The 17350-nt window shown below is 41.5% G+C and overlaps 1 protein-coding gene across 3 annotated transcripts in view; it reads right to left on the reverse strand.

The window, feature by feature from the left end:
• Positions 1-17350, reverse strand: part of LOC121903918 (aminopeptidase O (putative)) — an 80722-nt gene that overhangs the window by 14056 nt on the left and 49316 nt on the right. For all 3 annotated transcript variants that reach the window (XM_042421332.1, XM_042421333.1, XM_042421331.1), the window contains exon 15: positions 2371-2487. In XM_042421332.1, the coding sequence (XP_042277266.1) occupies positions 2371-2487 (117 nt within the window). The remainder of the gene's footprint in view (positions 1-2370; positions 2488-17350) is intronic.

Here is a 17350-nt window from a genome sequence, read left to right on the forward strand (position 1 = left end):
TCATACACTTTGAAAAGCTCTCATTCTCCATCAGGTAAATAGTGAGAGGCTATGGAGGCCAATCTGCACTCATTCCAGTATTTATCCAAGAATTTTAAACCGATCCATCATCAATCTCGTAAAGAGGATGCAGTACCAGACAAAGAACGAGAAGATGAAGAGAATCATAGGGAGAGACAGAGCGATAGAAAGACTGAAAAGAAAGCGCGGCAGACAGGAGAATAAATGGGCACTTTTATTAGGAGAGACGTGTAGGTGATTGACCTCTTCTGAATGAGATTACTAACATTAGGACTGGGCCATTGCATTGAGACAGGTGCGTGCAGGTGTGTGTATGTTTGTGTAAGAGAGAGTGCGCGCATGTGTAGCAAGTGTGTGTTTTTCCATGCATGACTATGTGCATAATGGCCCTGTGTATTTTTAGCAAACACTGAAAGTTTTTCCTGGAAATTGCAGATGAGATCCTCCTTTCATCTGCCAGGAAGTCTGCTAAAGAGGCCTACAGCTAAAGCTGGACCCGAGGCCAAACACAAAGTGGCCTTGCTTCTGGCATTACGAGGCCAATTACTAAAAAAAAAAAATTAAAAGCAAGACAATAACCTAAAGTGGTGAGTAAAATCACTTGTGCTTTTAGATTTCAGGTTTTATAATTTAATTTTTTTTTTTTTTGTCTTATTTGACTCATTTTTATAAATACTGAGTCTATTTTAAACATATCTGACATTTTATTCGCCAAAAGTTTTTTATATTTCTTTAAATGCATCTTTCCTTACAGCCCATGTTCCCCTCTGTCCTCCAGCATTATTGACTATCGGTGGTGTCCCCCAGCCAATCAGAATACTACCTAATAATGCAAAATCCCTAATGCCACATCTTTACCTGTAGTAATGGCTGCAGCTTGAGATGTAAGACAATGGTGATCATGAATGGGAAGGGGAAGAACCTGTTGTTGCACAGTTTAGATTCCAAAAGGATGTTTCAGAACGGTAAGATTGTGTCTAAGTTTCCTAACAAAGAAAAAGTAATTATTTTAGATTTAGCTGGAGGTCACTAGCTTAGCTTTAGCACATATATATTATATTCCTTTAGCTGAGTAACAGAAAGAAACGTTTATGAGTGTGCTTGTTTTAAAACTTCATCCAAAGATTGAAGATTAAAAAGTTTAAAATTCTTTCTGAGTCTTGTTAAGCAGACAGTCGGCGGTAAAATGTGTGCACACGTACAACCATTTGCTGGTAATGGAGGCAAGATCGTCTCCAGAAATAAATTTTAGCCATTCCTGACCTAAATTTGCATTCTCTGGAAACATTTTAGCTGGTGAACAACCAGTAACACTTCCAGAGACCTGCTTTACTCGCCTTCTGGCTGAAATACAAACTCCAACCACAGAAGTTACGGCAGGGGTGGGCTCATGCTAAAGTTTTCTAGGGATATTTGATTTGACTTTCTGGTGTGACATAGTAACGAATTCCGCCTCAACATCTCTCGCTCTTGAGCTGCGAAATTCAAAATTTCAAATAACTTAAAAAGACTGAGGAGATAGAATTGAGTAATTTTACAGCACAGGAGAGCCCTCACTATCACCCTAATCCATCCAAAAACCCACCATACCAACCCTTTAAAAAATATATATTTTTAAAATGAGAATTAGAAGCAACAAATTTTATTTGAGACAACTTAAACAAGTGGCCTGACTGTGAGTTTAGCGTATGTATAATAAAAATACTTAGATGCTCATGTAAATGTCTGGATTTAATACAATGACAACTTTAACTAGCTTTGTACAGTAGAACATCTGAGCCCCATTATATACATTACTGCCCCAACAAAACAGCTCATATAATTAATAAGAACTTGTAAATGACTGAATATGTATCAAATTGTTCTTTTCATGATGAGCCATGTGTTAACAACGGAGGTTAGCGTGGACAGTTTACGGGCTTTGCCGCAGCTGTGTTTTCACACTTGTGCTCCTGTACTCTCAAGAACTCTTGATCTGCCAACACACACAGCTGCAGAGCACAAACACAGACAAGGAAACCCGCACGCACGCACACACACACACACACATACATCGTTAATAGTACCATTAAGGAACTTTGTGCCATACTAAAACATGAAGCGAATACTTGAGGGATTTAGTCAGTAATGGTGGCTGTAAAGAAGAGAGCTGCTATTACAGGAGAATTTACTACACATTACTAAGCGCTGTGCCTTGGGATGGGGAAAGTAGAGGAAACCTTCTACTTTTTAGTATAAGTGGAGATTATGGTGCTTGGATGCTTGGTGGATGCATTATACTCACTTGTCTGAGCATGTTTGTGTGGGTGAATATACTGTATGAAAGTGTTTGATGGTGTGTGGTCTCACCTCAGCGTCTTGATTCTGTAAGTCGTAGGTTCGCTGCAGTGTGCGCATTGTTGTCACGCTCAGGTCCGCTTCCTCTAAAAGAAGCTCCAAAAGCATCACAAGTTGGTCTGATGTCACCTGAAGACAAAACAAAACGATTCATGAGATTAATAGCTCTGACTAATCCATGCTCCTTCATAAAAACATATTAAGGCAAACTGTTGAATATTATGTGCAAAAATGTCACATCATCCTGTAATAACCACACACATCTGCAAGTATTCATTACACCAGCAACTTCAAACTACTAAACTAGTTAAATTATGGAGACATACTGTGCGTTCACTTGCAAACACATTTACATTTATTTTCTACAAGTTTCATTTCCTTTATAGCGCTGGAAAAGCTTAATGAAAAAACACGCCAATATCAGTCGGGCAATTAATTCAGATGTTCAAACGGAGGAAACGGTAGCATAATAAAACTGGTAATTAAATAAATATGGTAAACTGACTGAATCTCTTCCAACTGGGAAATATTTACAAAAACAGGCAAAAGAGGACAGATGCAGGATATGAACCAAGGCAGGAAAGAGAGGTGAAACAAGGCAATGAAGTTGTAATTTTCTATATATTGTTGTCCTATTATAGAGAAACAAAATGAGCAGTACTGTAAGGGGACAAAAAGCTGCTGCTCAGGGACACATACTGCCAAAAAAAAGGAAACATCTACAGAACATCTACTCTTTGTAGGTTGTAAAACCGGAATGACGTCCCTGATTGCAGCAATGACGGAGCCTAAAATTTGGAATTGGAAGAAGAAAACAGTTCCAAAAAAACAGGAAATACCTCACTGTAGCGTCTTCATAGCGCTTGCACTCATTGTGTTATTGTGAGGTAAACCTTAAAGGAAACAACCTATTTTCTTCAGATGACTAACACCATCAGGGACAGTCAAAACTCAGCGGTGAATTTAGACGATTATTCTGAGGATGGATGTGGGCAGCGATATGAGAGAGCGACTTCCTCCTCCGGGGAGAGCTGTGCCCAGCCTTGCCTGCCTCTCTCCTGGATACACCCAGCATTCCCAGCCACACTTTCTCTCTGGTCCCAGTCTGGGACACAATTAATAGCTAAAGGCTCCGATGAGACTAATGTGAAAATAGGTATGAAGTGTTTGCCTGTGTGACTGAGTGAAGCAGAGCGCGAGTGATATAGCAAGGGAGAAAAGTGACAGAGAAAGAGGTAGACAAAAGTCTTTTATTTGGTAAACACATTCAGTGAGAGTAAAGTAAGTGGCTGCATTTGTGCAACATATGTTTAGTAAAAAGCCTTTCCATTTAGAGATATCTTTGGTAAACAACCTCCTTAGCGCTGCTGGGAAATACCTGACCTAAACTAGGAAGTATTTCAGCATGTAGCTGTTGGAGCTGAGGGAATAACACCCAGACTCAAGCTGGCAAATGGTCAAATCAAACTACTACTGTACCACTCCTGCCACACGCACACACACACACACACACACACACACACACAGACTAACGCTGATGACTATCTAACTCTGTGGAAAGTCTGATATCCAGTCCTTCCCTTCACCCTCTATCGACTCTCCCCTTCCTCCTCCCTCCATTTTGTGAAGGCTGAGTGTTTTCTGAAGTGGCGTCTCCATCTCTAAAGGGTTTCTTTGGGGCCCACCCATGATCCCTCTCACTCTCCCACCCTTTGAAAAGTGAGGAGTCCAAAGCAATAAAACACTGTTCTCTCGCACACACCACTTCACACATCCATCTGCACCGACTGTGAGGTCCTGTTTGCCTCTATGTACTTACGTTGCTATGGTGGTAATCAATATGTCTGCACCGGTGTCTCCAAAACAAATTCCTGGCTAATGATGGTGCATTACAAACTAATTTATATTGCTATTATCATACCCACACACACACACACACACACACACACACACACACACACACACACACACACACACACACAGTGCACGTATTCACAGACAAGAACATGATAGCACGCCTCATCACATCAAACATCTCCACGGTGAAGTCTCAACATCAGCTAACACCTCCTCCCATAAACTGTTTACCTTTTACCTACTTATACAAAGACACAGTACACTCATACACTTATAATATAAACACACACATATTTGTATTAGTTGCAGAAAGTGACATTTACTTTAGTACAATTTTGAGGTACTTGTTCATTACTTGAGTATTTCCATTTTATGCTACTTTCTGCTTCTACTGCACTACAATCCAGCGGGAAATATCACATTTTTTACTCGTTACTACTTACAGTAGTTTAAAGAAGTTTTTTTTTAATTTGAAGTGCTTGATAATTGATTTGGGCCTCGTGATTAGGAAAATCTGGATGGGTGAGGCAGAGGGAGAGAGAGAGCAATTATAAGGGAAAAGGTGAACTCCATGGTTGAGTACTCCCTTATTAAGAGCCAGAAGAATGGCACACAAACACTTACAAATAGCCCATACACACAGTCAAACACACACACACACACACACACAGAGCATCCCATGTCATGACCAGGTCATGGGTAACTCTAACAATAGCCCTTAATAGTACAGTGCTGAAAGCACTTTACCACTGAAGGGGGAAACGTATCCCTCTCTATCTCAATGATTCATGGGAAAAGATCTGCTCACACACACACACACACGTGCACGCAGACGCACACACAACGCAGAGTTTGGCCACATGAAAGAAGCATTTCATTCCCATACTGTCCGTCAAAGCTGAGGAATGCTAATAGTGAAAAAGACAAAATACACAGTCTGTATCACACACACACACACACACACACCCACCCACACACACACACACACACTCAGACTGCTGACCACCTCTAATTCTCTCTCATAGGACTTTTTATATAAAACAATGCACACACTAACATACACACGACTCTTCCATACAAATCGCTGACACGGGTCAGTTGCACCAGCTCTATATTGAGCCGAGCCTTGCAAAGACCTCTGGGAAATATGCTGCTGAAATGTCCCCTTCACACACTGACCTCCAAACTCTATGGAACAATGACACACACACACACATGTGTGCATATATGTGCAAATATAGACTTTGTTTGCCACAGTGACTGACAGCTCAATGAGACAAACGGCTATAGTAAACACAGGATATGATGTCCACCGCAAACTATAAATGAAATAAATATATATAGTTCAGTGTGTGTGTGTGTGCGCGCGGACATGCCTCTGTGTGTGTGCGCACTGCTGTAGATGGTATTCCTATGTGAGTGGAAGAGTTGGAGTAAATGAGAGAAGCTGCTGCATTTGTGTGTGTGTGTGAGTGTGTGTGAGTGTGTGTCAGTGCATATGCGTGGGTGTATGGGACTATGGGACTACAGTAAGCAACATTAGTCATGCTACTGCATAACATGTTCGTACAGCACAAAATGAATAGAAGCTCTTTAGCCTTTTGTACAGGATGTGTATGCACGCACGCACACACACACACACACACAACCCATCAATAGAGGCTTTATTGTGATATTTCCACCCTTAATACTGATCAGGCTGCATTAAACTGTGAGTTATGAGTTGCAAATAAATTGTTTCTGATCTGTGAGTTTCTGTTGACTCTGCTGTATTTCCTTTTCTGGGACAGTGTGAGGGATGAAAAATGGTTGTCCAAATTTAAAAAAAAAAAAAATGTAAATCTTAAATCTTTTTCTGCCCCTTTCCAACAATCCATCACTTGTTCAGTATTTCCATGGCAACGGCACTGAGTAGCGCTCTGCATTCTGTACAGTACATAGGAGAGCGAGCCTGTGTGCTTTTTCAGAAGTGGTGCCTTTACGCACAGACAGGATTGATCTCAAATATTTCCAGTTTTTTTCCATCTGTCCATCACATTCTCCATAGTCTCTTTGCTAAAGAGGGTCATGATCACCACCCCTTTTAGTCTCTTGCTACCTTAAGCAATCACTCGCCATTTACTATCGCATCTCTGCAAGAGGCACCTCAGGTAACCCCTGCCAACTGAATCATCACTGCCCTCTCCCACGTTTCTACTTCCACGGATTTACAAAAAGATAAGTGCTGGTCTCTTTTACTCCCACTTTTGTCATTGAAGTCAGTATGTCACTGTTGGCTTATGGCTTGAACCCTAGGTCCCTGCAACTGCTTGTAATGACAATCGGATAAACTAAACTCATTGTAAGAAACTCGGCAAAAAGAAATAAAACTAGGGAGAAGGCCAAAAAGTTTGAACAGTTAGGAAAAGAAGAAAAAAAGAAATGACAGAAAGAGCAGGAGAGACAAAAATGGCACCAAAGGGATGGTGTAAAAAAGTCAACGATTGGACTAACTGACCATAAAATCTATATAATGACGCCAAAGAACATAAGAGAACCTCTTTCTATGCCCTTGGCAGCTTTAAAAGGAATACAGAGGTGTTGCTAATGCTTTCTTTTCCTGCCTTACCTCCCCTCTCTTCCTTCTCTCGCTCCCTACCTCCGTACCACTGGGGAGAGTGTGGTGCTTGTTCAGTCACACTGCATTATGGGGGTTGGAGACATTGAATAACTGTGACATTATAAAACCAAACTGTGATTTCTGAGAGGCCATTGAATCGTGTGTGTACATGCATGTGTGTGTGTGCGCGCGATGCCATTCAGCCGCTCGGCTGCCTTTTATTTCTGTCTGACCGCAGGCTCGTAAAAACACATTCTGGCACCAGCAGCTAAAGGCCTCAGCTTACGCCTCAGGTACTAAGGTTTCACTCTTTCTTTCCCTCAAATCCCTCCCTTTCTCTCTCCCTCCGCCTCTGTCTCCATGACTGTCTGCCTCCGTCCACATACCAACTCCTTTTCACTCCTCCTTTCAGTGGTCCAGCGTCTGGCTCCTCCAATTAAATGCCCTTCCTTGCGTCCTTTATCTCTTTCTGTGCGTCTTTATTTTACTCCTTATTTAAGGGCCCAAACATTCATCTTCTCTAACTGCAACAGCAGGCTCAGGTCTTGAGGAGAAACAGTGCACCGAGCAGCTATTAAGATTCTCTCAACAGCCATGACAGCATAAGAAACATCACAAATAGTTACACTTTTAATTAGCCTGTAACTGCTCTATAGAGCTGCACAGAATTCAGCAAAACAGGGCAGATGGTCAGGAATAAAATAGCAAGCAAGAGGCAAAAAATTGAAAACCAAATGATGTAAGGAAACAGTTCAGCAGCTAGGGAATATTAAATGTTGGCAAGGGGTCATTCAGTTCTCTGAATCCCTGTACCATCTCTGCCACTGTATTGTATACTTCTCAAATAGTAAACTATTAAGTATTTCTAACCAATAGATGTAAATGTCTGAATCTACATAGCAGATTGAGTCTTACTACCTTTCTCAGGAAGAAACAGATGACTGTATTGAATTATCACAGCACATGGTCACATGTTAGCAGGATGGCCCTTCCATACTGTAGCAGAAGCATGTGTGGGAGACTTTAGTAAAAAGGTACAGCCGTAATGACAGGAGCCTATAAATATAAAACCTATAAATATGCTAAGTGGCTCAAGAAAAAGAAATTCATACAGTGTTGGGATATGATACCGCAATCCTGTGGCTTCACAAGGTCTAAAAAGACATTATAAAAAGGCCTGCTGACATCATAGGTTTTGTAAACCAATTTCGGGTAATGGATTGGAGTGCGCACACGCGTACACACAAACACACACCCGGGAGATGGGGAAAGGTTATCTGTGAGTCACATGTTACCCTTTCAACTTGTGAAATGGAGCTGTCTTCTGTGCTATCATCCCCTCAAATTATGTCACACCTGCTTCTGCTTCTGATGATCTCACAGATAGTGCCGGTCACAGACTGATGACCTCACCGATGACCTACAGCTGCAACTGTCTATCTGCAATCTCATCATTAAACAGCATTCATTCTTTGTTTTCTAATTTGAAAACTGCTTCAATCAACAACAACAAAAGAGGGAGAGAGAGTGTGGGATGAGGGTGTATATTTGTATGTGTTTATGTGCGTGCGTGTGTGTGTGTGTGTGTGTGTGTGTATTAATGGCTGTTGCAATCAGTCCTGAGCCTAATCAGGAATCAGTACATATAGAGAGCTTTCTCGAGAGTCAGACACAGTAGGACTAGAGTAACAGAATGACAAGAGAAGGAGATAGAGAGCTTTTGACCTTGTAATCATGGTGACTGCTGGGATCAATTGTCTCATCAATGTATCTTCTGACACAAACACATGCACCGACAACAGGCAAAGTGTTTAATGGGAAACAAATATTCCAAACACGCACGGTACACTGCCAATCAACAGAGCCCATTTGGAAAACAAACAAGTCTATGTGCTTCGTTTATGCTGTGTAAGTCACATCTGCTGGATACATTTTTGAGCATGTACTAGTATGTATACACAGGATAGCCACAGTATGTGCTCTACATGCTGGCATTATGTGTACTTCTCCCTGAATCGCCAATATTTAACCCAATCTATGCACATGCATGTTTGGGTAAATACGTGTTTGTGAGTGTGTGTTTGATCAGCTGCTGGCTGTGAGGATTGGTGGTCCCCAGTAGCTGCCTTTTTTTTTTCTCCCCCCCCATCTGTCTTCTTGGCCTTCAAGTTCATAGGCTCAGGCCAATCAGAAAGCAACGTGGGGTCACAGTGGGTTTGCGAGTCAGGGGTTAAACTAAAAAAGCATACGCAGTGGGCCCTGCGGTGGAGAATGACTACTTGCTCTGAGGGGAAATCAACCGGGCCAACATACACACATGTGCAAAGAAATATACCTACCCGAAAGCATGTGTGCAAGTACACACATGCACACATTCTGAACGGCCATGAGGCATGCACTCCGCGGCTCATCAGATAGCTTTCCTGCACTATCTCAACGCTTTGTTCTGTCTCTGTGCAGCAGGTGGGGCGTTTGTAATGTAAAATTCTATGTTCCTGCAATTTGGCATTGATCATGAAGGCAATAAACATGTTTTCTCTCCTACTCACCACCGCTCTGACTCATACTCATTCACACACACCTCAAAAAATAGGGAAAGTTTAATTAATCTCTGGCACTCAATGCTTTGACGCAATGCACAAATCTAACCGTCTCCAGCGGATGCCTCCCTCGCCTCCCTATCGCCATTCCTCCCACAATCCATTGTTCCATTCCCAATGGAGACACAAACAACTCCTCAACTACACATATAACACAAACACAAAGAGGCCTCTTTTTTAATATTTTCTTTTTTTTTCTCCTAGTTTTTGGAAAGCCCAATTCCCCTGCAGGACAGTCCTTGTCACTTCTTGCGCTGCTGTTAGTCTGGGGAGTCAGAGACAGGCAGTCTTTTTCACCTGCCAGCTTCCCCGGAAAAGCATAACACATCCCCTTGGATCCAACTCGCCTTCTCGCAGGCGCCCTGGCCAAACAGTGGGAGTCACAACCGGGGATTGAACCTCAGGTCTCAGCGGTGGCTGGCAAGTGTTTTGCCCCTGCACCACCCGTATGCCTTTGAAAAAGGGAGGCCTTTGAAACAGAGCTGGAACAAAAGGACTGCTGTTTGCGTGTGAGAGAGAAAAATCTGTTGCATTGGTACAACAGTGACACATCCAAACAGCTGGAAGTCAGTTTAGACAAAGGGAGAGGTGAGGAGAATGAGAAAGAAGAATACAGATTTTTTTTTTTATGTAACTACACATGAATAAATTAGAGCAAATGCCCTTCTCTAAAAGTCATTTAAAAGGTTAAGTCTGATGATATTCTATACTTTCCTTATTATAAACAAATCACATGAAAAATACAAAACCAACAATTATTTGGTCCTTCTCACAAGTATTGTCTGAATATCAAAAGCCTGATATAGCTACTTCCTCTATGTCATATACCTCCATTGTTGTCTAAAAACACATCAATGAGCCACACTGTTACACTGGCTGACATGTTCTTTTCTCACAATGGACATGGGCATTGTAGTTTATTTTGAGTCAATCCCACAAACACTGTCATGCTGCCGTAAATACTCGAAAGAGGACCAAATGTGCACTATTTCAGCATTATTCCCTGCTTGGGGCTGAGAGCCACAAAGAGAATAACAAAATTTTTGATAACTAAAATATAGAATATCACCAGCCTTATCTGTGACATACATATTCAAACATATAATGTGAATATATGCGCGAGCTCAGAATGACTCTCTTTGTGTAATTGTGGCTGATTTCTCATGAAAAGCCCTCAAATTGAATCAAATTTTGACAGAATCGCACAAATATATTTATTCTTTCTCTTGTTGTTGTTATCCCATATTTCCCTGGAAGGTTTCAATTTCTTGAGATGTTCCATATCCTGCTTTGGTGGATTTTCTTCCTGCCAAGAATAAAATTCTGAAGGAAATACTGACATTTCAATCCAAAATCATCATCATATTGGAATTTAGTGAAACATTAATCCTTGTCACTAACACACACACTCTTAACAGCATATTCAGTTATCTCACAGATACTTAACTGCCCACTCCCTCAACACATAAGGTACGGATGTATGAAATGTGACTAAGGCTGAAAATAGCAGAGCACCCAGGTTTAATTTCCTCATGTCATTTGTTCTGGCCTGATCCTGTGAGAATGAGAGCAGCCTAAGGGTCGCGGTTAAATATTATCCCTGAGGAAAAAAAAACTAAAAAAAACAACAGCCACACTGCAGTTTCCTTTATAGGGTTGTGGATAAATATTTTCAGCAGTGGGTGCTGCTCTTGATTATTATAATTACTTGGGTTAATAGGGCACAGAGACACAGACAGACACAAACACACACACACATGGTGGAGGGTTCAAAAACTTTTGTCAGCTCTTGCAATTGAATGTTGGCAATTTCACCGTGCCATTTTGTGGCGGTTAGGCTTCTAAATGTCAGCACACACACTGACCGCAAAAGCACGCACGCACACACACACACATATCCTTGCACACACAAGCTGCAAGGATTCATCCATTCAAGCCGGGTTTATCTGGATGACAACAATAATAGGGGTAAAACACAAACATGCACCGGTGATGACCTCCAGTGTGGAGCGATAGCATCTACTGCTGTTGAAAGATACACTGAGAAAGACAGAGCCAGAGTGGGAGAGAAAACAAGGAGGACGAAAGACGGGATGACTCTGGCAGACAGAGTCAAACACGAAAAGGGAGTGGCAGCCAGAGACGAGAAAGGGAAGAGGAGACAGCAGAAAAAGGCTAACATAGCCAGAGCAATCAAACAGAAAGGTCATGCAGGAAGAGACTATATGGATTCCCTGTGTGTCTGAGTCTGTCTTTCATATTACGTGGTAATATGTTTGAGATACATAAAGACAGAGATCCTCATTGGTCAGTCTTTGTATCTTTGTGTGTGTTTCATTATGTATGTGTGTTGTCTCCTGTGTGAACTCTAGGCTGGCTGGGTTTAAGCAGTCTGAGTTGACAGAGGTATGTGGGATGGACTAAACCCAGATATCTGCTGCACAGACAGACACACACACACAGCTGTGTAGTCATGCACAGCCACAAAGAGACAGACACACACACACACACACTAAAGAAGAAAAAAGAGGTAGATATTAGAGAATGACAGAGGACACCACAGAAACAGGAGAGAGATGGAGTAAGCGAGAGTATCACAGAGAGACACCGATGGAAAAACAGATGGAAAGAAATTCAAAACTTGTTGTTTACTTTGTATTAAAACCAGTTTTCCCCAGGAAGACATTCAGTCTGTCTTTTTCCTATGATAAGACCACATCCAGCTTAGCATCACATGATATCCCAAACTGGGGGGTTTGGAGCTGGAGCTGTCGCCTGCAGTATGGCTTTTGGCACCAACTGAACAGTCTGTCTGACTGTCTTAATACTAGATTACACCAGACTGTGGAAACATTAAGACAGTAGTTTTATGTTGTCATCCCCTGGCAGTGTGAATTACAGCATACATAGCCTCTTTGTTGAGATACAACATGTTCACCATTAATATGACTTGTCTAAAAGAGTCGTTTTGCTTCTGTTTTTCCTTCTATCAGGAGAAATAATTGATTTTTAATGCCTCTGCAGTGTTTGATCACAAGAGCATTTCTAGAGCTGAAATAATTAGTCAATTTAATGATTGTTTGATTGACAGAAAATCAACCAGCAACTAGCTTTTCTTTGTCTTTATGGTAGCAAACTGAATACTTGAGTTTACTTGAGTTTTGGACTGTTGGTCAGACAAAATGAGTAATTTGAAACCGTCTGGGATTTAGGAAATTGCAATGACATTTAATACATCAAATGATGTATTGAGAAAACAATCGTCAATTTAATCGATAATGAAAATGATCATTAACTGCAGCCTCAGTGTTAAAGACTGATATGGTCTATGTTAAGACCATTGATTTGTCTCTGCTTTTCAGGAAATTAGGGTTGAATTCAAAAGGCTGTGGCTTAAAAGGATAAACATTGCTGCTTTTGGGACAGAAACCTTCTCATATGGCATGAATACAACTGTGACCCCAACAAATGAAGGAAAGGCATTATAAGCCTGACAGACTGTGTGACAACACTCCCACCCCAAACACACACTCTCAGATGTCTTAGACACTTGGTTATTGGTTTCATGTGCAGGGATTTCTATAATCTTTGGAGCCCGTGGGCATAGTAGCATACAGCTGACATTGCTTTGCATGCATGCGCGCGTGTGTATCTCCGTGTGTGTGTGTGTGTATGCGTGTGTTTTTGACAAGGCTAATTGCGTCAGGGCTGTCTGAGAGCCCTGTCGGCTTCCCAGTCATTACCAGGAAAGACAAATGTTTTAGCACTCAGCACACTGCATTCATACCCGCACACACACACACACACACACACACACAAAAACACAACATTACATATTGTATCTATGAAAGCTATTAGGTGACTCCTAAATCAGGTTTTACGTGAGAAGCATTGATTCATTTGCCACTGCTAAAAAGCCAGCACCATTTTACAGCCTATCCCAATATTGAACATGACTCTGCACTAAATATTTGGCTTAAATGTCACTCTTTTTAACAGTGCAACCTCCATGCTACAATGCATTTTATAGCACTGCATTATACAGTACCAGTCAAAAGTTTGGACACACTTTCTCATTCAATTAAATAGTAAAGTGTCTCCAAATTTTTAACTGGTACTATGCGTCTAAAGTTGTGTTTGAATGGACTCCAAAATGAACAATGTGTATTTGTGTGAGTGACAAAGTGCTGTGCTTGTTTTGTACGTATTGGAGCCATATTCAGCAGGCTGTGTTCTCTCTCTGTCTCTGTCCCTGATGTGTTTTCCATGTGTGCTGGAAAGACAAACACAGCTGCACTTTAATGACACTCAAATGCTTCTGGGATTCAGAATGCATGTGTATGCGTGTACTTGTTTGTGTGTGCCTGTGTGTGTGTGTGTGTGTGTGTGCATGGTCTTTTTGACCACTTCAGTGAAAAACCTGTTGGAGCTACATTCGCTCTGTATAACTAGCCCTCGCTCTTCCCTCCAGAATACACCGTTGTCGCTGCCTCACCTTGTGTGTGTTTGTGTGTGTGTGCGTGTGTGCATGGGTGCGTTCCTTAGAGAGTCATGAAGCCCTAAGTGGTATTTCTGAGCAGCTATGCCTGTCATGAAATAGCTTGTCAGCGCCATCAACACTGACTGGTGATCTCTTTACTCCACCCTCCCTCTTTTACTATATACCCCCCTCAATTCACAAATATATATATACACATATATGCGCGACATACACACAAGCACACACGCAGACTGCAGGGAGTCCCCGGACAAGATGAGACAGGCTGTGAGCTTCAAATGACCCCGAAAACAGAGCTGCTGCTGAGTGATAAATGAGACAAATACACGCTGGCACTCTCTCACTTTCTTTCTTTCTTTCTTGCTCACCCTCATTAACACAACACAAATGGAGCCATCTCCCCTCTCTCCTCTCCTCCCTTCTCTCCACATAAATCGTCCTATCTCCAACACTTGCGCTGCTGATAAATTTTAATTCTCTTCTATCTCATTCTATTTCTGTAGATTTCTACCATCTAGCAAAAGGGAAAACAGCTTTTGTTCTCCATCAACACGACTGTCTGTAACTTCAAATGCACAATAACTTGAGGAACTGAGTGCAAAAGTGTCACGGTTTTGTCATGGGATTAAAATGGACCTGACAGGACTACAGCATCACGAAGCATCAATCAGACAAACCTGGAAACACAGTACTGTCATATACTTTTACAGATATTTACATCCTGTCACATCACGGCATGAATTTTACAGGTTAAACTCTTGAGTCTTACATAGTGAAGGAATCATTACCAGCTACCAGCACGATAAAACATGTGGACATACAGGTGTGTGTGTGTTCTGTGCAAAGTGTTTGTTGGATTTGTGGCTTATTATGTCAGGTGTGACACAAAACACAGGTATAGACCCAAGCATCTATTCAAACAGGTACACAAGTGGACTGAAAAGTTTTATTGGCGTGTACTGCCAGATCAACAAATTATTGACGCAAAGCCAGTGTGAGAGATAGGTGAATCAAACAGCAGTTGTTTGGCACACTGATCCCTTGATTCCCACACAATTTGTTCCTCCTGGTCAGCACTTCTCACGACTTATACTGCAGAAAATGACAAAGTCAGAAAGATACTTTTATTGATCTGTTGTTTTACTCCAGCTTTGTTGTCTTGTTAGATGTCCTAGACTCATCCTCTCTCCCCTTTCTCCCCCAATTCTCTCTTGCTCTTTCACTATCTCTTACTCTCTAACGGAGCTCATGAGTTTAGCCTTGACAAATATTTCAGTATGTGTGTGTTCTTTTGTGTCCTATTGTCTCTCTACTCATTAATGTCAGTCAGTATCAGGGACACTATATAATAAAAAAGTGTGACTCTTTGCTGTTGTTTTTCTCCTTCCCACCGTCACAGCAATTTCTCAAGCTGGGGTCAAAATTTTTCACACCATTATTTCATTTTGTACAATCTCCACTTCCTCCTCTGACCTCCTCATCCTATACCTAAAGGAGAGTCCAGATATCCTGCATAGGAAACCCATTTCAGTCTCTTGTGTCCATAATCCATAAACCTTTCCTTCACTATGCAAAGTTCAAGGATGGTGTTCCTAATATTTTGTCCACTCTATTAACATACAATGTAATGCACTCCAGTACACCACCACCACCCACTACGACCTCAATAACAAACATGAAGTAGAATTGTCACCTTTTTCACAATGTCAACAAAAACTGTTTAAGTAAATGTATAAGCTTCTTAAATGTAGAATTTATGGCAGAGCTGTTGTATTGGATTGCATTAGATTGCACAGGTGTTCCTAATAAAGTGGCCGGCGAGTGTATATTAAATTTGAATTAAGAAAAAGGATCAAATATGTACAAAATTCTGCCTACATAATTTTAAAAAATAAAGAAAAATATAGGCGTATATCAGACAACATATATGGTGATACCGATATATAATCATATCTGGGAAAGGCCAATATCGGTTTGCTCTACTGAGAACTGCACCTTCAAGTTCATTTCCCTCTTTTCCCTCTTTTAGATTAGCTTCTGTCAACAAACAAATCATCCAATTTATTTGGCGATCTATACCCCCCTTCACTTGTGAACAACACCTCAGCCTTCAGCTTAACAACACAAAATCTCCATCATTGGAACGGCGACCAACAAAGCAGCCCAGACCGATCTCACTCAACAAGTAGAAAATAGCAAAGAGAACCAATGCGCTGCTCTTTGCTTGACCTCTCACTTGAAACCAATCTGCCATGGGAGTCCCTAATCAGGAGCTTGATTCTTCAGCTCCTTGTGTCACGGGTGCACACATGCCCCTCCATCACAATAAGGTCGAGATTCAAGCAGGAGCAAAAAGTACAGTGTGAACATGAATTGGATGCATGAAAGTGAACCATATACAACAGTCTGAACCACAATTACCACACATTATAAATGCTGCATTATGATGACCTTTCCAGTTCTGTACATGTTGCCATGTGTGTGAAAAAGTCAAGTTCAGTTTTTATTTAAAATACATTGAAAGGGTTGTGGCACACAATAGTGGACTCAGTCTGAGCTGATCCCCAGTTGGTCTGGTGATGGACACACACACACACACACACACACACACACACACACACACACACACACACACACACACACACACACACACACACACACACACACACACACACACATTTTCTCTTCTTCCGACCATTTCCCATCCTGATGTGATGAAGTCTGGCCGGAAACAGCCATTTCCCTGAATGTTCCCATCTCTCCTCCTGCATACTCCCTCATCCCTGATTCATTGCCAATAAATCACAGAGAGAGAGAGAGACAGAGAGAGAGACACACAGAGAGAGAGAGAGAGACAGAGAGAGAGAGAGAGAGACAGAGAGAAACTGAAAGGGAAAGAGAAAGACAGAGCAAGTAAGAAAAAGTATAAGAGGAAGAGTAGGGGAGAAGGAAAGGTTAAGGCAGTATAAACGAGGAGACAGTGCACAGGAGATAGGAAAACAGAAATGAAGGAAAACCAGATGTGTGATGTGTGTCCTCGTCAACACTGCGCAGAGGTGGAGTTCGCATTGCCAAATATGGCTGAGTGTACTTTGAAGGGGTGACGTCTTATAGAAGAAAACAACAACACAGATGCCGTGAAAACACGATTACTAAACGGATATGCTTTAGGTCATGGGTACTGGTCAAACTCTAAACAAACAGAAAGAGAGGAAGAGACAGATTGGAAGACAAAAACAGGGTTTTTGCTGCTCAAGCTTTCTCATTATGACCAGCAATTTATTACACTCGTACACAAAAGTCTACTATATGCTGGCTGAACGTAGACTAGGATTAAATTCAGTCTTTTACTACACTTCTAACAAATCAACAATCTCTCACTCCTCAGCTACATTTACAGTAATCAGAGCCATAACAAAGTGCCAAACAGCACAGACT

This window comes from Thunnus maccoyii, chromosome 9 (genome assembly GCF_910596095.1).
Source record: "Thunnus maccoyii chromosome 9, fThuMac1.1, whole genome shotgun sequence".
In the NCBI taxonomy this organism is placed as follows: domain Eukaryota; kingdom Metazoa; phylum Chordata; class Actinopteri; order Scombriformes; family Scombridae; genus Thunnus; species Thunnus maccoyii.